The 17592-nt window shown below is 35.7% G+C and overlaps 4 protein-coding genes and 1 non-coding gene across 5 annotated transcripts; 3 read left to right on the forward strand and 2 right to left on the reverse strand.

Moving 5' to 3' along the window:
- LOC104739496 (protein SRC2 homolog) lies at window positions 3784-5097 on the forward strand. Its single transcript, XM_010459872.2, has one exon. It carries the CDS (start codon window positions 3931-3933, stop codon window positions 4891-4893), a length of 963 nt encoding a protein of 320 aa, XP_010458174.1. The 5' UTR covers window positions 3784-3930; the 3' UTR covers window positions 4894-5097.
- Window positions 5329-8039, reverse strand: LOC104739497 (probable mediator of RNA polymerase II transcription subunit 37b). The gene is made up of 6 exons (XM_010459874.1): window positions 7943-8039; window positions 7588-7852; window positions 7291-7502; window positions 6412-7134; window positions 6077-6314; window positions 5329-5983 (listed from the first exon to the last, which is right to left on the reverse strand). Exons 1-6 carry the CDS (start codon window positions 8010-8012, stop codon window positions 5497-5499), a joined length of 1995 nt encoding a protein of 664 aa, XP_010458176.1. The 5' UTR covers window positions 8013-8039; the 3' UTR covers window positions 5329-5496.
- On the forward strand, window positions 9102-13205 carry LOC104739498 (respiratory burst oxidase homolog protein B-like). Its single transcript, XM_010459875.2, has 12 exons — window positions 9102-9645; window positions 9785-9944; window positions 10076-10124; window positions 10235-10348; window positions 10484-10918; window positions 11000-11386; window positions 11522-11617; window positions 11755-11870; window positions 11962-12064; window positions 12155-12228; window positions 12345-12850; window positions 12942-13205. The coding sequence occupies exons 1-12, from the start codon at window positions 9264-9266 to the stop codon at window positions 13049-13051; spliced, it is 2532 nt and encodes an 843-aa protein (XP_010458177.1). The 5' UTR covers window positions 9102-9263; the 3' UTR covers window positions 13052-13205.
- On the forward strand, window positions 13640-13711 carry TRNAE-UUC. Its single transcript has one exon. It is a non-coding gene; the product is annotated as a tRNA-Glu (tRNA).
- On the reverse strand, window positions 13983-16805 carry LOC104739499 (ATP-dependent Clp protease proteolytic subunit-related protein 3, chloroplastic). The gene is made up of 10 exons (XM_010459876.2): window positions 16393-16805; window positions 16149-16250; window positions 15934-16056; window positions 15790-15849; window positions 15526-15622; window positions 15372-15445; window positions 15120-15173; window positions 14951-15034; window positions 14385-14507; window positions 13983-14184 (listed from the first exon to the last, which is right to left on the reverse strand). The coding sequence occupies exons 1-9, from the start codon at window positions 16699-16701 to the stop codon at window positions 14412-14414; spliced, it is 999 nt and encodes a 332-aa protein (XP_010458178.1). The 5' UTR covers window positions 16702-16805; the 3' UTR covers window positions 13983-14184; window positions 14385-14411.

Consider the following 17592-nt stretch of genomic DNA (forward strand, 5'->3'; position numbering starts at 1 on the left):
ATCTAAATATTTTCAAAAGTCTATTAGACTAGTTGTGACAGATTTATTTGTGCATGACAGATTTGTTTTGGCACGATCGATTTATTTTTGTATGATAGATTTTTTATGACAGATTTATTTTGGATGACAGATTTTTTTAGCTACACTTATGACAGATTTATAATTGATGACAGATTTTCACAATATATGACAGATTTGTAAAATGTCTGGCAGATTTATTTTCCACAGTTATTTCAAATTTATTTTCTTGATTAAAAGTCTGTCGTAACATGACAGATTTTTTTACAGAAAAATAATTATTAGGTTGACCTCTAGTGATAACAGATTTGTTTTAATTTACGAAAGATTTTTTAATTTAACCAAAAAACTGTCGTTTGATAACAGATTTATAACATTTTTAAAAAATTGCTAAAATGACATATGGGAATACCATATGTTATGGCAGGTTTTTTTTACGCTATGACAGTTTTTTTATTTGCTTCCAAAAATCTGGTGTTTGATAACATATTTATTAGATGTAAAATGTAAATATAGTGACAACATATTTGTTTTAAGTTATATTTTTCAGTCATATTTTTATTAATTATATTTTTTATAAATCATATTTTTAAACTCATATATTTAAAGCATATTTTATACATTTTAATTTTCCTAAATCATATTTAAAAAATTAACATCATATTTTAAAATTATATTTTTATATATTATATTATATTTTCATAAATCTTATTTTAATACTTCTTGTATACATTATTTTTTAGTATAATTTCATACATTATATTTTAAATAAAACTTATTTAAACTATATATNTTTACGAAAGATTTTTTAATTTAACCAAAAAACTGTCGTTTGATAACAGATTTATAACATTTTTAAAAAATTGCTAAAATGACATATGGGAATACCATATGTTATGGCAGGTTTTTTTTACGCTATGACAGTTTTTTTATTTGCTTCCAAAAATCTGGTGTTTGATAACATATTTATTAGATGTAAAATGTAAATATAGTGACAACATATTTGTTTTAAGTTATATTTTTCAGTCATATTTTTATTAATTATATTTTTTATAAATCATATTTTTAAACTCATATATTTAAAGCATATTTTATACATTTTAATTTTCCTAAATCATATTTAAAAAATTAACATCATATTTTAAAATTATATTTTTATATATTATATTATATTTTCATAAATCTTATTTTAATACTTCTTGTATACATTATTTTTTAGTATAATTTCATACATTATATTTTAAATAAAACTTATTTAAACTATATATCTTAAACTTCATATTTTTAAATCATATTTTTATACATAATATTTTTATAAACATTTTTTTGAATATTATTTTTATACATTATATTTTAAATCATACTTTATTTTTAAAAATTATATCAAAAAAATAACATCATATTTTTTAATCATTTTATATTTTTCATTAATCATATTTTTAAATCAAAATATTAAATGCTATATTGTATTTTCGTTTTAAAAAAAAATAAAAAAAAAAAACAAATTTTCTGTGTTTTTAGTCTATTTTTTCATCATTTTATATTTTTCATTAATCATATTTTTAAATTAAAATATTAAATACTATATTGTATTTTCGTTTTTTAAAAAAAAGTTAAGAAAAAAAAATCTGGATTTTTAGTCTTTTTACCTAAAAATTGTGTCATTCTAGTTATTGGATAGGATGAAATGTTAATCTAGCAATTAATTGCCAAATTTGTGTCAAACTAGTATATTTTCACTAAAATTATTTTTTTATAAAAGGTTGTGTTGATTATTTTCGACTGCAAAACGAACGATATAAATGATTTGTTGTTTGATGTATTTGTTGCTATTTGCTTCTTTTCTTTGGTATCATTGTTGCTATTTGCTAGTAATTAGAAACCGTATATGATTGATAATTTTAGGAAAGATAGTATATTGTTTTTCTTATAACGTAAAGATATGGCCACATGGGAGGTGTTTATCATCTTTGACAATCCTTTCAAACTGGGAGGTGTTTATCATCTTCCTAGATATTGCAGATTGACGTAACTACGTATTTTGTATGTTAATCTAAATCTGGATGACTCTAACAACATACTATGAAATATGATCGTGTGATAAATGATTGTTGGATCTTTAATTATCACTGAATAACTTTTTGCTTACACAAATTATAAATTTTGAGTTGATGATGACTGATGAGTTTCTTGACTTTTCAAGTAGTTGGGTGATCATGACATGTAACTAGAAGAAAAATCAGCGATTTTTTTTTTTTTTGTGATTTGTTTAGATATCAAAATATGTGAATTGGTGGGCTTCCAATATAATAACGTGTGTTTTTGGGGTTTCACTTAAATGTCCCGTGAAGGAGAATAAAGTTGCAAAGAATATGGATAGTGCGTCAGGGCCACGCGAGGTGAGGCTATCGTTGAATTAAAAAAGTCGATTCAATCGAGAAAACTGAGAACCAATCCCCTTGGAGAGTAAGCAAATATAGTAGTAAACGTATGGGTTATTCCACGCGTATTGCTCTTCTTGACTATTGAAGGAGATACCAAGAATCAAGAAAGATGCTTGAGATTATGTCTTCTTTTCAAAATATTCGAATTCCTTCTAATTTTCTCTTCGTTTTTTTCCACCTTCTTGCTTATCATAGAAAATTATTGAGGAGGAGATAATTCATGCATGTTTCCAAGTTTTAAGTTAGCAAAGTACATTTTTATTAACTTACCAGTTAGTCAGTTACCGTCATTAGTGTTTCTTTTAACGTACCACCGATTAGTTATTTCGTTCAAAGTTGAAACTCTAATTCAATGTAAAAGTTATCATCACTGATTTAACTACTATTAAAATACAATATTATTACTAGTTACAAGTTAATTAGTTTTGCTATGCCTGTTATTTCCTTAATACCCTTTTTTCTTTTTGTTATACTTAAAAAGTGAAATTGACGTACCTGCTTGCTTTATTTTAATATCAACATCAAACAATACCAAGTCTAACTCCCCGAGTATATCATGCCTTGTTTAGTTGTTATTTACGTACCTGCTTACGTTGTCAATGGGGGCACAACGGTGGGTTGATCGTGGTTACGTACCCGGGGAATTATTGTTTCTTCAATGCAAATAAGTCTAAGCCAAAACTAAAATCCAAATTTAGATACTGAATCTAACAAACTGTGTATCAGCACAAATATCATGCACGCGCGTATAGAAAACAAATAATAGTATCATCATTTTTTTTTTGTTATACGGGCTTCATCATTTCAAATTTCAGAAACTGATTGCCTTAACCATTTTTGAGGCAGTCTTGAAAACGTTATATATATATATATATATTTTTTAAATAGTTACCGGTATATTTAATGAGCCCAAAATAGGGAAGTACACGATTACATGAGGAGCTTATGATGGTAGAGATAGAGCATATCTATTTAATAAGTCTAACGTTTATATCTTGAAAACGTTTATATTGCCATTATCTAACGTTTAGATTGCCATTATCGACAAAATGCTTTAGACATATCTTGGTTTATCAAGTTTTTGTTCTTAGAGTCAAACTATAATTTGTTAAAAAATAGCTAGATAATTAAACTTCAGATAAGAAGAAACTAATATTAGGAAGAAAGAAAAAAACTATATTATTAATAAAAAGGAAATAAATAAAAAAAAAAAAAAAAAAAAAAAAANAAAGGAAAAAAGCCTCTCGTGCGTGTCTGTCCCGTGTATAAAAAAAAAAAAAAATCCTCTTTATTTCTTTAAACCGACTTTAACATAAATGCATAAATACACCCTTTCAGCCCTCTCACTATTATTTTCCTCATCATAAAAAAAAAGTTATAATCTCTTGAAATCTGCTTAAATCGATTTTTCCCGAAAAAAAGTTCAATTCTTGTTTCATTCGTTCGTTAATCTCGATCGGAGTAAATCATGGAGTGTAGGTCGTTAGATCTGACGATTATATCCGCGGAGGATCTAAAAGACATTCAATTGATCGGTAAACAAGACCTCTACGCCGTCGTTTCAATCAACGGTGACGCAAGAACCAAGCAGAAGACCAAGGTTGACAAAGACTGCGGCACCAAACCTAAATGGAAACACCAGATGAAGCTCACCGTCGACGACGCTGCTGCCCGTGAGAATCGCCTCACTCTTGTCTTCCAGATCGTGGCTGATCGTCCCATCGCCGGTGATAAACCCGTCGGTGAGGTCAGCGTTCCGGTGAAGGAGCTTTTGGATCAGAACAAAGGCGACGAGGAGAAGACTGTTACGTACGCCGTGAGGTTGCCTAACGGTAAGACTAAAGGATCTCTCAAATTCTCCTTCAAGTTTGGTGAGAAATACACTTTTGGATCTTCGAGTGCTCCTCACGCTCCTGTTCCATCGGCTCTGGATCACAAAACCATGGATCAACCCGTTACCGCTTACCCGCCTGGATCTGGTGCTCCGGTTGCATACCCTCCTCCACCCGCTGGTTCTTCTTCCGGGTATCCACCACCGGGTCATGACGATAAGCACGGTGGTGTGTATGGATATCCGCAACAAGCTGGGTATCCGCCAGCAGCTGGACCCGGTGGTTATCCGCCACCTGGTGCTTACCCGCAGCAAGGAGGTTACCCGGGGTATCCGCCACCGCAACAGGGTGGATATCCGCCACATGGTCCATACGGTTACCCGCAACAGCAAGGGTATCCGCCTCAGGGTCCGTACGGGTACCCGCAACAACAGGCTTATGGTAAACCGCAGAAACCGAAGAAGAGTGGTAAGGCTGGAATGGGACTAGGTCTTGGGCTTGGAGCTGGTTTGTTGGGTGGGTTGCTTGTTGGTGAAGCTGTTTCTGACATTGCTGATATGGGTGATATGGGTGACATGGGTGGTGATTTCGACTTCTGATTGCTTTATGTTATAATTTCTTAGGTTTAACTACTACTGCTCTTCTATGTTTTTCTTTTGATGAATCATGTGAAGAACCTGAGAGAGAGATCAAGTTTTATCCTGTGTGTATTCTGTGTTTGGTTTCTTTGTTTTCTTCTAATGAATGTATTGAACACTTATGCTTTTTCTAATCACTAGCTGTTGAATAGATAGTGCTCTGTATATTCTCTGTTCCGTGGGAAAGGTCCACCATATATTCGTCTAAGAACAATGTAATCACAAAAAGACTTGTTACTAGTAAGAAGCCTTACTTGGTGATATTCAAAGCCTGAGTAGTCGAAGCAATTTTCAGGAATGACAAAAGGAACATTCTTCCTTCTAAAGAAATCTTTCACCGGTTGTAAAAGCTTCCAAAAAGTTCAGTTACTAGCCCAATACCATCTCTTTGTAGAATGATAAAACTTTCTCAAAATCTAAGATATTAGTGTCAACTTTTTACATATCTAGCGATCCTTAAAAAAATTTAAGAGAACAGAAAAAGACGAAATAACCAACAACTGCAAATCCAATTGCTCTAAACCAGTCAATAACCGACTCAAACAATCTACAATCACCTGAACTCTATAACTCATGAAGATCATCTTCATCGTCGTCTTTACTCTCTTCACCGGTTTTCTCGTAAGCCGACTTGATAACCGGATTACAAACCGACTCCACCTCCTTCATTTTCTCATCGTAATCTTCCTTCTTTGCATTCACATTCTCATCTAACCACTCCAACGTCTCCTTCAAAACCTCTTCCATCTTCTCTTTATCTTCATCACTTATCTTCTCCGCAAGCTTCTCTTTATCTTCCACTGTACTCTTCATGTTGTACACATACGTTTCAAGCTTGTTCCTCGCATCAATCTTCTCCCTCACAATCCTATCTTCCTCAGCAAACTCCTCTGCTTCTCTAACCATTTTCTCAATCTCTTCTTCAGTCAAACGACCTTTATCGTTCGTTATTGTAATCGATTGTGACGCCTTTGCAACTTTGTCTTCGGCCTTCACCTGCAGAATTCCATTTGCGTCCACTTCGAATGTCACCTCAATCTGTGGCACTCCCCTGGAAAAACGTGTGTGTTCCTTGCGTCTTAAGTAAACCAAGAAAGAAACTATAACCTAATGGTTTAGTAGCCAAGCTTGAATCAGAGTTTACCTGGGTGCAGGAAGAATGCCAGTGAGATCGAATTTTCCGAGCTCGCGGTTATCTTTAGTCATGCTTCTCTCGCCTTCATAGACTTTGATGCTCACAGTAGTTTGCTGATCTTCATAAGTCGTGAACACTTTAGACTTTCTCGTTGGGATCGCCGTGTTCCTTGGAATGATGTTTGTCATCACGCCTCCCACAGTTTCAATACCGAGGCTCAAAGGTGAAACATCAAGCAGCAAGATATCTGTTTTCAGTAAAATTAGGTATTTTGCAACTCAAAAACAATGTCTAACAAGAACACACGGTTGATGGTCATAAAGAGAGTTACAAAAGTCACTTACTTTGTGTTTCTTCTCCACCTTCACCACTTAACACTCCACCTTGGACCGCAGCGCCATAGGCCACAGCCTCATCAGGGTTAGTCCCTTTGTTAGGTTCCTTGCCGTCAAAGAAATCCTTTAACAACTGCTGGATTTTTGGGATTCGAGTGCTTCCTCCAACAAGAACAATCTCGTCGATTTGGGATTTCTTCAACCCCGCATCTTCAAGAGCCTTCTTCACTGGCTCCAGCGTCTTCTTGAATAAATCCATGTTGAGTTCCTCGAATCTCGCTTTTGTTAAAGGCTCAGAGAAATCAACTCCATCAAAGAGTGACTCGATTTCAACACGGACTTGGTGCTGGTTGCTCAAAGCTCGTTTCGCAAGCTCACATTCACGCCTAAGTTTACCAAGGGCTTTGTGATCCTTGCTTATGTCTTTGTTATACTTCTTCTTGACCAGTTTGATGAAGTAGTCCATCACTCTGTGGTCAAAATCTTCTCCACCAAGGTGAGTGTCTCCACTTGTGGATAAGACTTCAAAGACTCCATTGTCTATGGTAAGGATACTAACATCGAATGTTCCTCCTCCAAGATCATATACGAGAATGTTTGACTCCCCATCTTTCTTGTCTAAACCATAAGCTATGGCTGCACCTGTTGGCTCATTGATTATACGAACCACGTTAAGCCCCGCAATCACTCCCGCATCCTTTGTGGCTTGCCTCTGCGCATCATTAAAATACGCTGCAAAACAACCAAGAAGCACCACAATGCCATATGATCATAAACACATTCAAGGCATTATATTGTCAATTTTTCTTGAATAATAGACTAGTTCTATCTGTCTAGTGTTACCATTAAGCATCTACATAGTTAAAGAAGTGTATATATGACTCATACCTGGAACCGTGATGACAGCATCTTTAATCTTCTTTCCCAAGAAAGCTTCAGCTGTCTCCTTCATCTTAGTTAGGATCATAGCGCTAATCTCCTCAGGGCTAAAGACTTTATCCTCACCTTTAACCTTTACCTGAATATAAGGCTTTCCATCTTTGTTCACAACCTTGTATGGCAAGAATTTGATATCCCTTTGTACATCAGGATCATCAAATCTGTAACACAACACCAAAAAAACATAAGCAAAAGCTCAAAATTATATATAGACTAGACGTATACACTAAGAAACTAAACCCTTACTTTCTTCCCATCAGACGTTTGGGGTCAAAGATGGTCCGCTCAGGGTTCTTGGCCGCTTGATTCTTAGCAGCTTCTCCGATGAGACGTTCGGTATCAGTAAACGCAACCCATGATGGTGTAATTCTGTTTCCCTGATCGTTTGCTATGATTTCAACGTGTTTGTTATGATAAACACCAACACATGAATACGTAGTCCCGAGATCGATCCCTATCACCGTCCCGAGTTTCTGCTCTTCGCCTTCTACTGCCACACTTGACATCAAAGCTGCTACAATATTCACAAAAACAATTCAAGCACTTTATCGCATAAACAAAATTAGAAACACAAATTCCGAAAGATGTGAGATTTTTTTACCAGTCAGAAAAACCAAATACACGAGAGCTTTGTTCGTCATATTCGTTCTGTTGTTCTTCATAAGAATCATCTTTCGTTGTTGAGAACTCTACTTCGATTAGGGTTTGCTTGCGTACAGAAGAATATGAAAGCTCGTAATCTATTTATATGCGCTGCAGCTTAAGCACGACGATTCGTATTTATCCTGGTAGAGTATCCTCTCCAATTATTGCTTGACACGTAAGCTTAATTACATAATTTGTGTTGGCGCGCTCCTTACTTTTTTCACACGTAAAGTACCCAATACCAGAGGGACACGTCACATCAAATCATCATCCCAAAACCTCTCGAAAGTTCCATGACTTCTTCACTCTTTTTTATAGTAGTTATCCGAAAGTTTTTTTTATTATATAAAATTATTTTAGCTTATAGAATTTGAAGAATCCTATGTGGTGAAAAACTCATAGGAAAAAAGTTCATTACAGTAAAGATATTTTTCTTTTGTTATTAATGAATTTAGTGTAATGCCAAAACTAATGCATATGCATGCGATGAGGTGTAATTTTGGAAGAACATGGCTATTGATTGCTTAACCACTCCATACATAATTAATATACTGAGATATATTAATTTTTCTAACTACTCTTAGTGTTTGTATTTTAATTGGAATCAAAGTACAATAAGAAAAGGATAACAATAAAACAGCAAACCAACCCTAATGGCGGCCCTAGTTTTTTTGGCTTCTCACTTTCAAAACTAAATTATTGACCATATTACATGTTGGCTTTTTCAATAAATAAATAAATAAAATTGTTTAAAATACGAATAAATACTATGTATGGCATAGTACTGTACTTGTCTGTTTATTTTCGTAAATTACATGAATAATAATATTACGGATTCTAGAAAAGCGAGCCAAAATGCAGAACTTCGAATATGAACCCATGTAAACCCACCTCATCCATGGTCTAGCCAAGAAAAACAAAACTCTATTTTAATACGTTCGCACGATATAAACATTTTACTATTATTAATTTGATCTCTGTTGGATATATGGAATAATCAATATAATGGAAGTCTAATCCGTCTACAAAGTACGCGGTACAGTAAATACCAATATATATGTGGTTTTCTTTTGTTCCATCCATGTGTACATGTATGAATATAATTGAGACAGAAACTAAAATATACTTTTGTTTATACATCATATAAGTTATGATAAACTCGAAATTGTCAAAGGTTATTATGGTCATTAAAATCCGTTGGTTGATGACTTGAGTTTGCATTAATACAAATACAAAACAGCGTGGATAATGTAAGTGTGGCGAATGCAAGAAGGAAGATGGACGAAGAAATGGAGTCTTGGTCAGAAGGAGAGAAAAACAAAATTTCCCGATGCAAAGCCACTGGTTCAGGTAATCCTGATGAGGACTACGTTGAGATCACACTCCAAGTGCGAGACGAAAGCATCAGCACGTTGAAGGCCAAGGCGACACTTCGTTCAGTTCTTTCAGGGAAGCTAAAAACGATGGTTAAGTCACTGTCGTTTGCTTCACCACGGCTCGACCGTAGTAAGTCGTCCGGTGCTATGTTTGCTCTTCGAGGTTTGAGGTTCATCGCCAAAAACGACGCTGTTGGCAGAGGCTGGGAGGACGTTGGTAAGAGATTCGATGAGTTAGCCATTGATGGGAGGCTCCCTAAATCCAAATTTGGACATTGCATAGGTAAAAAAAAATTGTTTCATTTTTAAGTTAATTTTTGTTTGTTTGTTTGGTAATCTCATGACTGCAATGCTCAGCTTTTTTATTTTTAACATTTTTATTTATTTATAACGTACTTTATAAAAAAAAATCAATTTAATAGGAATGGTTGAATCTAGCGAATTTGTGAACGAGCTTTATGAGGCGTTGGTCCGAAGGAGAGGGACTACTTCATCGTCAATCACCAAAAGTGAATTATTCGAATTCTGGGAGCAGATCACAGGCAATAGTTTTGACGCTAGGCTGCAAATCTTTTTTGATATGTAAGTATATATATGTATATAGTTTTTTATTTTTTATAGGAACTTTATATAATGCATTGATTATCATTTGTTATACAATATTGTAATTAATAGGATTACTTTAGTTATTTCTTTGTGTTTATGTGAATCAGGGTGGACAAGAATTTGGACGGACGTATAACGGGAGACGAGGTTAAGGAGGTGAAGGATAAATTATTAATAGCGATTTCCTTACTATATATATTGATCTCAATTTCTCTATTAATAAAAAAATAATTAAAATTAAGTTTTGGTTTGGCTTAACTGTGTAGATAATTGCTTTAAGTGCTTCGGCTAACAAACTATCAAAGATCAAGGAAAAAGTAGATGAATATGCTGCCTTGATCATGGAAGAACTCGATCGCGACAACGTTGGATATATTGAGGTTCGCGTTATCTACTTAATGGTTGCACTTGATTTCTTTTTTTCTTTCTTAAACAGGTTAAATCCTGAAAAACAATATTCAAAAAATTTGTTATTTTAATGCGTTCAAAACTATTGAGCAATGGTTTATTTGCAGTTACACAACTTGGAAACGTTGCTTCTCCAAGTTCCTAGCCAATCAAACAACAGTCCATCTTCCGCGAACAAACGTGCACTCAACAAGATGTTGAGCCAGAAGCTAATACCAACTAAAGATCGGAACCCCGTGAAAAGATTTGCTAGGAATTTATCTTACTTCTTCATGGAAAATTGGAAAAGGATTTGGGTGATAACTTTGTGGATATCCATTTGCATGGCTCTCTTCACTTGGAATTTTCTACAGTATCGACGTAGAACCGTGTTTGAGGTGCTGGGCTATTGTGTTTCCGTGGCCAAAGGCAGTGCAGAGACCTTGAAATTCAACATGGCTCTTATTCTCTTGCCTGTTTGTAGGAACACTATCACTTGGCTAAGGACCAAGTCCAAGCTTGGGTCCGTTGTTCCATTTGATGACAATATCAATTTCCATAAGGTAAATTATATATATTATCATATAAAAAAAAAAATAAGATCATAAAAATTTGGTTTTGCTTAATTATTTTGATCCAAGCAGGTTATTGCGTTTGGGATCGCGGTTGGAATAGGCTTACACGCCATATCTCACCTGGCATGTGATTTCCCACGTTTGCTGCATGCAAAAAGTGTAGAGTTTGAGCCAGTGAAAAAGTTTTTCGGAGACGAGAGGCCTGATAATTACGGGTGGTTCATGAAAGGGACTGATGGGTGGACCGGTATCATTATGGTGGTTCTAATGGTAGTGGCCTACGTCTTGGCGCAGTCGTGGTTCAGACGCAACCGGGCCAACCTACCAAAATCTTTGAAACGGTTGACTGGTTTCAATGCGTTTTGGTACTCCCACCATTTCTTTGTCATCGTTTATGTGCTTCTAATCGTGCATGGCTACTTTGTTTATCTCTCCACGGAATGGTACCACAAGACGGTACGTAATTAAATATCCTCTTTTTTTTTTTGCCTCGTGATTAATCATCGAATTTTTCAGAAAATTAGACTAAAAAAATCATAATATATTCTTTTAATGAAAGCATCGATCGTTTGTAATAAAACATTGGAACAGACGTGGATGTATCTGGCTGTTCCCGTAGTACTATATGCATCCGGACGATTGATTCGTGCATTTAGACCAGGTGCCAAGGCTGTAAAGATCTTAAAGGTATCTCTATATCTGTTCAGAATATAAGTTTTCACTATATCGAAAATGCAAATGTGAAGTTCTATAGGAACTCTAGTAATAAAAATACTTTAAATCCGAATGCATCCTACAAAAAATTAAATTAACATAAGTTTCAGGTTGCAGTATATCCAGGAAATGTACTTTCACTTTACATGTCGAAGCCTAAAGGGTTCAAGTACACAAGTGGGCAGTACATATATGTGAACTGTTCTGACGTCTCACCACTACAATGGTAATTAACAAATACCAAATCCAAACAGTTATTATCATAAGATTTAAACTTCATTATTTTTGGTAACATAACCTCTTTTTAATTTGTTTAGGCATCCGTTTTCAATTACTTCTGCTTCCGGAGACGATTACCTCAGCATTCATATCCGTACGCTCGGAGACTGGACATCGCAACTCAAATCCTTATTTTCGAAGGTTAGTTTTAACATGTATGAAAATTGATGATACATACACTTGAATAAGCATTATAGCATGTTTTGATTATTTAATTTACAAAAACCATAGGTTTGTCAACTTCCCTCAACAAGTCAAAGTGGCCTCTTCATAGCTGACATAGGTCAAGCCAATAATATAACCAGGTATTTGATTTATTATTTGCGTAATTCTGTTTTGAAAACAAAGCATGTGAAAGAAGTACAAAGTTCACAAAGAAATAAAAAAACTAGTTGACTATATGATCAATTTACATGGAAAGGTTTCCGAGGCTGTTGATCGATGGTCCATATGGTGCACCGGCACAAGATTACCGGAACTACGATGTATTGCTTCTGGTAGGTCTAGGGATCGGAGCGACACCATTAATCAGTATAATCAGGGACGTCCTTAACAACATCAAGAACCAGAAATCCATCGAACAAGGCACTAACCACAATGTCCCTATTAAAAACTACGTTGCCACAAAACGAGCTTATTTCTATTGGGTTACAAGAGAGCAGGGATCATTGGAATGGTTCAGTGAGGTCATGAACGAGGTAGCTGAGTATGATAGTGAGGGGATGATTGAACTACATAACTACTGCACGAGCGTGTATGAGGAAGGAGACGCGAGGTCTGCACTAATCACGATGTTGCAGTCATTGCACCACGCCAAGAGCGGCATTGACATCGTATCGGGCACTCGGGTTCGAACCCATTTCGCTCGACCCGATTGGCGTAGCGTCTTCAAGCATGTCGCTGTCAACCACGTCAATCAACGAGTTGGTATGTCGTCACTATCACACCAATTCCATAAACTATAATATAAATCTTTTTAGTAATTGATTTTACACTTTTTTTTTTATTATGTTTGTAGGGGTTTTCTACTGTGGTAATACATGCATCATAGGAGAGTTAAAGAGACTGGCTCAAGATTTCTCTAGGAAAACTACAACCAAGTTTGAGTTCCATAAGGAGAACTTCTAGTTCAAGTATATTAATCATCCATCATTAATATTTATAAACTCATAAGTAAATTACTATACTGCATAAAACCTAGCAAGTAGCAACACATGTTTTGAATAAATGTAGCTACTAATAAACCAATGATTAAAATCCATTTTCACAATGTTTTTTTGAATGCAAGTGCATTATCAAAGCAAATACACATAAACTAACTAATAAGAAAAAGGCAAATAGTGTCAAGCTGATATCTATTATAACCACTTTGAAGGGGTTCCAAATTTAAAAGCTGAGACTACAACTTGAACTTTTCTATAATCTAAATAGGAGAAAAGAAGAGTGTAAATAAAAGGGGACTTAGGCGTAGTAATTCAAGCTTCCTTTCTTCCTCAAAGCTCGTATCCTCTGTTGCCATCTTTCAAAGAGCCTCCCTGAGTTAATGATGATGAGTCAGTAGAGATAATATTAAGCAGACAGACAGAGATCTCACAAGCAAGAGCTAACTATTAACTAATACCGAGAGTTTGGCTTTTGGGCGAAGAAACGTCTTTATTTTATTTTAGTAACATATCGTACGATTAAATAACGTCAAACGAAATGACTATCAACAATTCCGATGTCGTCCAGCGGTTAGGATATCTGGCTTTCACCCAGGAGACCCGGGTTCGATTCCCGGCATCGGAGCTTTTTGATTTTATTTCCGTATATTACAAAGCTCCATGTAAGTTGGTTCTTCTGGCTACGAAATTTGTTATGTTCATTCACTAAGTTATGTGGACTGTTGGATTATTTTATATACGTCTAACTTGACTGTTGGAAGATCACTTCACTTGATGACTCTTGTCTAGCGAGTCCCATTTGCCATTGCTATTCAACCTGGCCAAATTGATATTGCAGAATTTAAAAAAGCTGACCAAAATAAAAGTGTATGAAACTGTTTAATACTGAAATCAAATGGGGGTAAAAAGAGAGTTATAGATTGTATTGATTTACTTTGGCTAACGAACAAACACATTACAATTTTATCATAATATTTCAAGATCCTTTTAGTATGATTCTCCTAATCCCATGATTCACATTTACCAAGTGATTTGAAACAAGGCTGTCACGGCCGATGTGAATTTTGGTCAGTCTATTTGTTCTTCTCCATGACACCCCTGCAAATGAGGAGATTTCAAGCTAATAAATATCATACTGTACCACGATAAGTCTAATCGATAAGATTTTCAAGTTTTCATTCAAGTGATATGCAGGTGATTTACATGGATTTCCATGAATAAGAATCATTACCAACCACAGAATATTCTCTCGTTCTTAATATATTCATGATTATGGATAAGTTAAGCATGTCACTTACAGTGATTTGAGGCAAGAGAACTTGAAACTAGACTTGTTCTACACTTCTAATCCCCGCATTCTTGTCGAATTCGTCTGAAGGAACCACATCCGCAATAATCTTTTCTTGACCGCGCCAAAGAATCTGGTGAAAATTGTTTCACAGTTTCGTTATAATGCAACAGAGACCCAATGATGAGATCATCTTTAATGATAAATATTTACGAGAACACAGATTTTTTTTGATCAAAAAACAACAGACGTCAAACAGGAAACTTGGAAATTATAGACCCATGCAATAATAATTCTCATATATCTTCGATGAACCTTAAACCCTGAGGAAACAGACAAATGAAAAAGTTTTCCAAAACTAAGGTCTCAAATTTGGAGGAATACGTGTAAGCAATATAACATTCCATAAAACATTAACAGTTTGATATTTATCTTTAGCCCAGGCTAACATCAAAAAAACGGCAGAGTGGAAACCTTGACTGGGAAGATTACTTATCTTAATGACGATAAATTAACTCAATCTCTTAGTATGTGCATAAGAAAATCGGTATCACATGTTACAGTTCCCGAACTTACCTTGTCAATGACTCCAAATTCTTGAGCTTTTGGGGCATCCATGTAATATGGCCTTCTCATCACGTTAGCTACAGTCTCCACGGACTAATTACATATATAAGAATGTTATTAATCAGCCATGAATTTCTCCACACAAAATTATTAAGTGAAAGAAACTTTCTGCACTCACATTCCCAGTGTGCTTTGATAGTAGTTCCACAAGTATATCCCTGTTTGTTATAACCTGCAATTGCAAATCAGGAATGTGGGATAATCAAACTCAGTTTCTACACCTCAAGGTTAATAAAATTCCGTGCCAAATGCTTAAGTGAGAAATTCGTTTCCAAATTAAATAAAATATCAGGGATGAATGTATAAACAAACACAGCGAGAAGCTCAAAATTAAGTTCCTAGGACAGAGTGTGCAGAGGGAAGATCAAACCTCTTTGGCACGAATCAGGACATCACTGGCAGGCATCAACCCAGAAGAAGGTACACGAGGTTGCTGGATCATTGCTGCAACATATTAAATCAAATTTTTTTGAGAGGCTTTGATTATCACGAGTGAACCACACACAGTTGACCAAAATGTTTACCTTTTGCATGCGGCATCATAAACCGTTTACCCTTTGTACCCGCTGAAAGTAAAAGACATGCCTGACCTATGGCTGCTCCCACACAGACTGTATGTACCTGCAACAGTAAAAAAAACCAACCTGGATCACACGGAAAACACTTGGGAGAAGATAAAGTGCTTATCTCGATAATTACTCGAGTAGCCTGAGGAGTTTCCTCTATTCATCACTTATTACTTATATGTTTGCATTTCACGAGAAGATTACTCGTAGATAAACAATTACCTCATTCTTAAGTTGCATCAAAGAATCATAGATAGCAAAACCTTCCGATTCCATGCCAACCTGTTTAGTTACCATTGTTCACTGATATTAGAAAAAATGAAAAAAAATGGGTCTAGATGATTAAAAAAAGTGTTCAAAGCTCACCGTCTCGCCATCATCACGAGTGGTCCCTGTGGAATTGATATAAATGTAGATGGGTTCCTTGGGATCAAGCCACTGAAGATACATTAGCTCTGCGACAACAAGCTCTGTCACAGCAGGCACAAGCTGAAACAAAAACCAGTAAGCATCACAAACATCAGTCTACGCAGTCCTCACTACCAAAACTCCATCAGAATCCCAGAACTGAAAGAACTCACAGGCATTCCAATGTAAACGATTCTTCCGTCAAGAAGCATAGAGGGTAAGTCTGGCGGAGGAGTTCTCGGTCTGTGCTCGTTGTAAGCCACTGATCTTTCAACCTAATAATTTTAACCAACAGCGGATTTGAAAAGCAGTGTGTATCAATGATGCAGCGACTATCAAAACTTATCAAATCACAGTATTGCTTAGTCAAAATTTGGTATATCTAACTAATAAATTCCAAAATCAAGGATTGTTCACCTGAGCAGGAGAAGACATGAGCTGAGGGGAGTCAAAGATGTCAAGATACGGCGGCACATCAGAGTTCACCGGCCGATTGAAAAGTTTCTCTGGAGAATTCGCGGCGACGGAAGCGAGAGTTGAGAGAAATGGATCCTTGGGATTTATCGGAGGCATAGGGATCTTTGCAGAGGCTCTGGCGCGAAAGGCATAGCGAAAGGTCTTCAAGTTTCTTCTTCCAGGCGAATTCAAAGATAAAGGAGGGTGAGAAGAAAAAGAAGAAGAGCGTGGAATTAAAGAATTCATGGATGCTTGTAAGCAAGAGGCCATGGTGGAAGAAGAAGAGCTACTGAAGACGGAAGCTCGCGAGAATGGGACTGGCTGGAGAAAGGAAACCAGAGGATTTAGCACCGATGATGCTTCTTTGGGAGAGAGGGAGTGAATTAATTTCGGGTCGGGTTATCTTCGCCCGTTATCTGATAGCCTAGGCCTATGTTAGAAGACCCAGGCCCAGTTACAATAGACTGAGCTACCTGTACTATTATTAGGGTCAATTTTGCAATATTTTCTAGATAAAGTAGGGGTGGGTGCAAAAAAAACTCTAAAGTAAAACGTAAGAAAGTTATTGTGACAAAAGCAAATGGTTGCAAGGTTGAAGAGATTGAATATGTTGAAAAAAATATTCAACCAATTTTCACCATTTGCATTAAAAATATTAAAGAGATTGGAAAAAACTATTCAGCCAACAAAATTATTCAATTTTGTTTTTTGTTTTTTTTTTTTTTTTGTTAAAGGATATTCAAATTAAAATGAAAAGGGAAATGAAAATGTTTACAGGGCCCAAGCCCAGGAATAAAGCCCGAATAGAATAAAACTAGTTAGACCCAAGTTTAAAAGGAATCAAAATGAACCAAGTAGTGAACCGAACCAGTTAGAATCGGACCAGGAAAGAAACGGTTGGCATTAACCCTTCTTCACCCACCCGATAGTCTTCTTAGATTTCATCGATCTGCTTTGTCTTCTTCTTTGTTGAGAGAGATTAGGTTTAGCCACCAGTAAGGTCATGTATCACCTCGAAACCAAAAAGCTAGCAAATCAGACGAGAGAGCTGCGTTGGAGTCACGGAAACTGAGTGCCTTGTTCCTCACTAAACGGTCGATCTGGCTTAAAAGTAGGTTTGCCGGTTTGAAGCTATTCCGATGAATCCGATGATTTCTTTCA

Source organism: Camelina sativa, chromosome 14 (genome assembly GCF_000633955.1).
Source record: "Camelina sativa cultivar DH55 chromosome 14, Cs, whole genome shotgun sequence".
Classification (NCBI taxonomy): domain Eukaryota; kingdom Viridiplantae; phylum Streptophyta; class Magnoliopsida; order Brassicales; family Brassicaceae; genus Camelina; species Camelina sativa.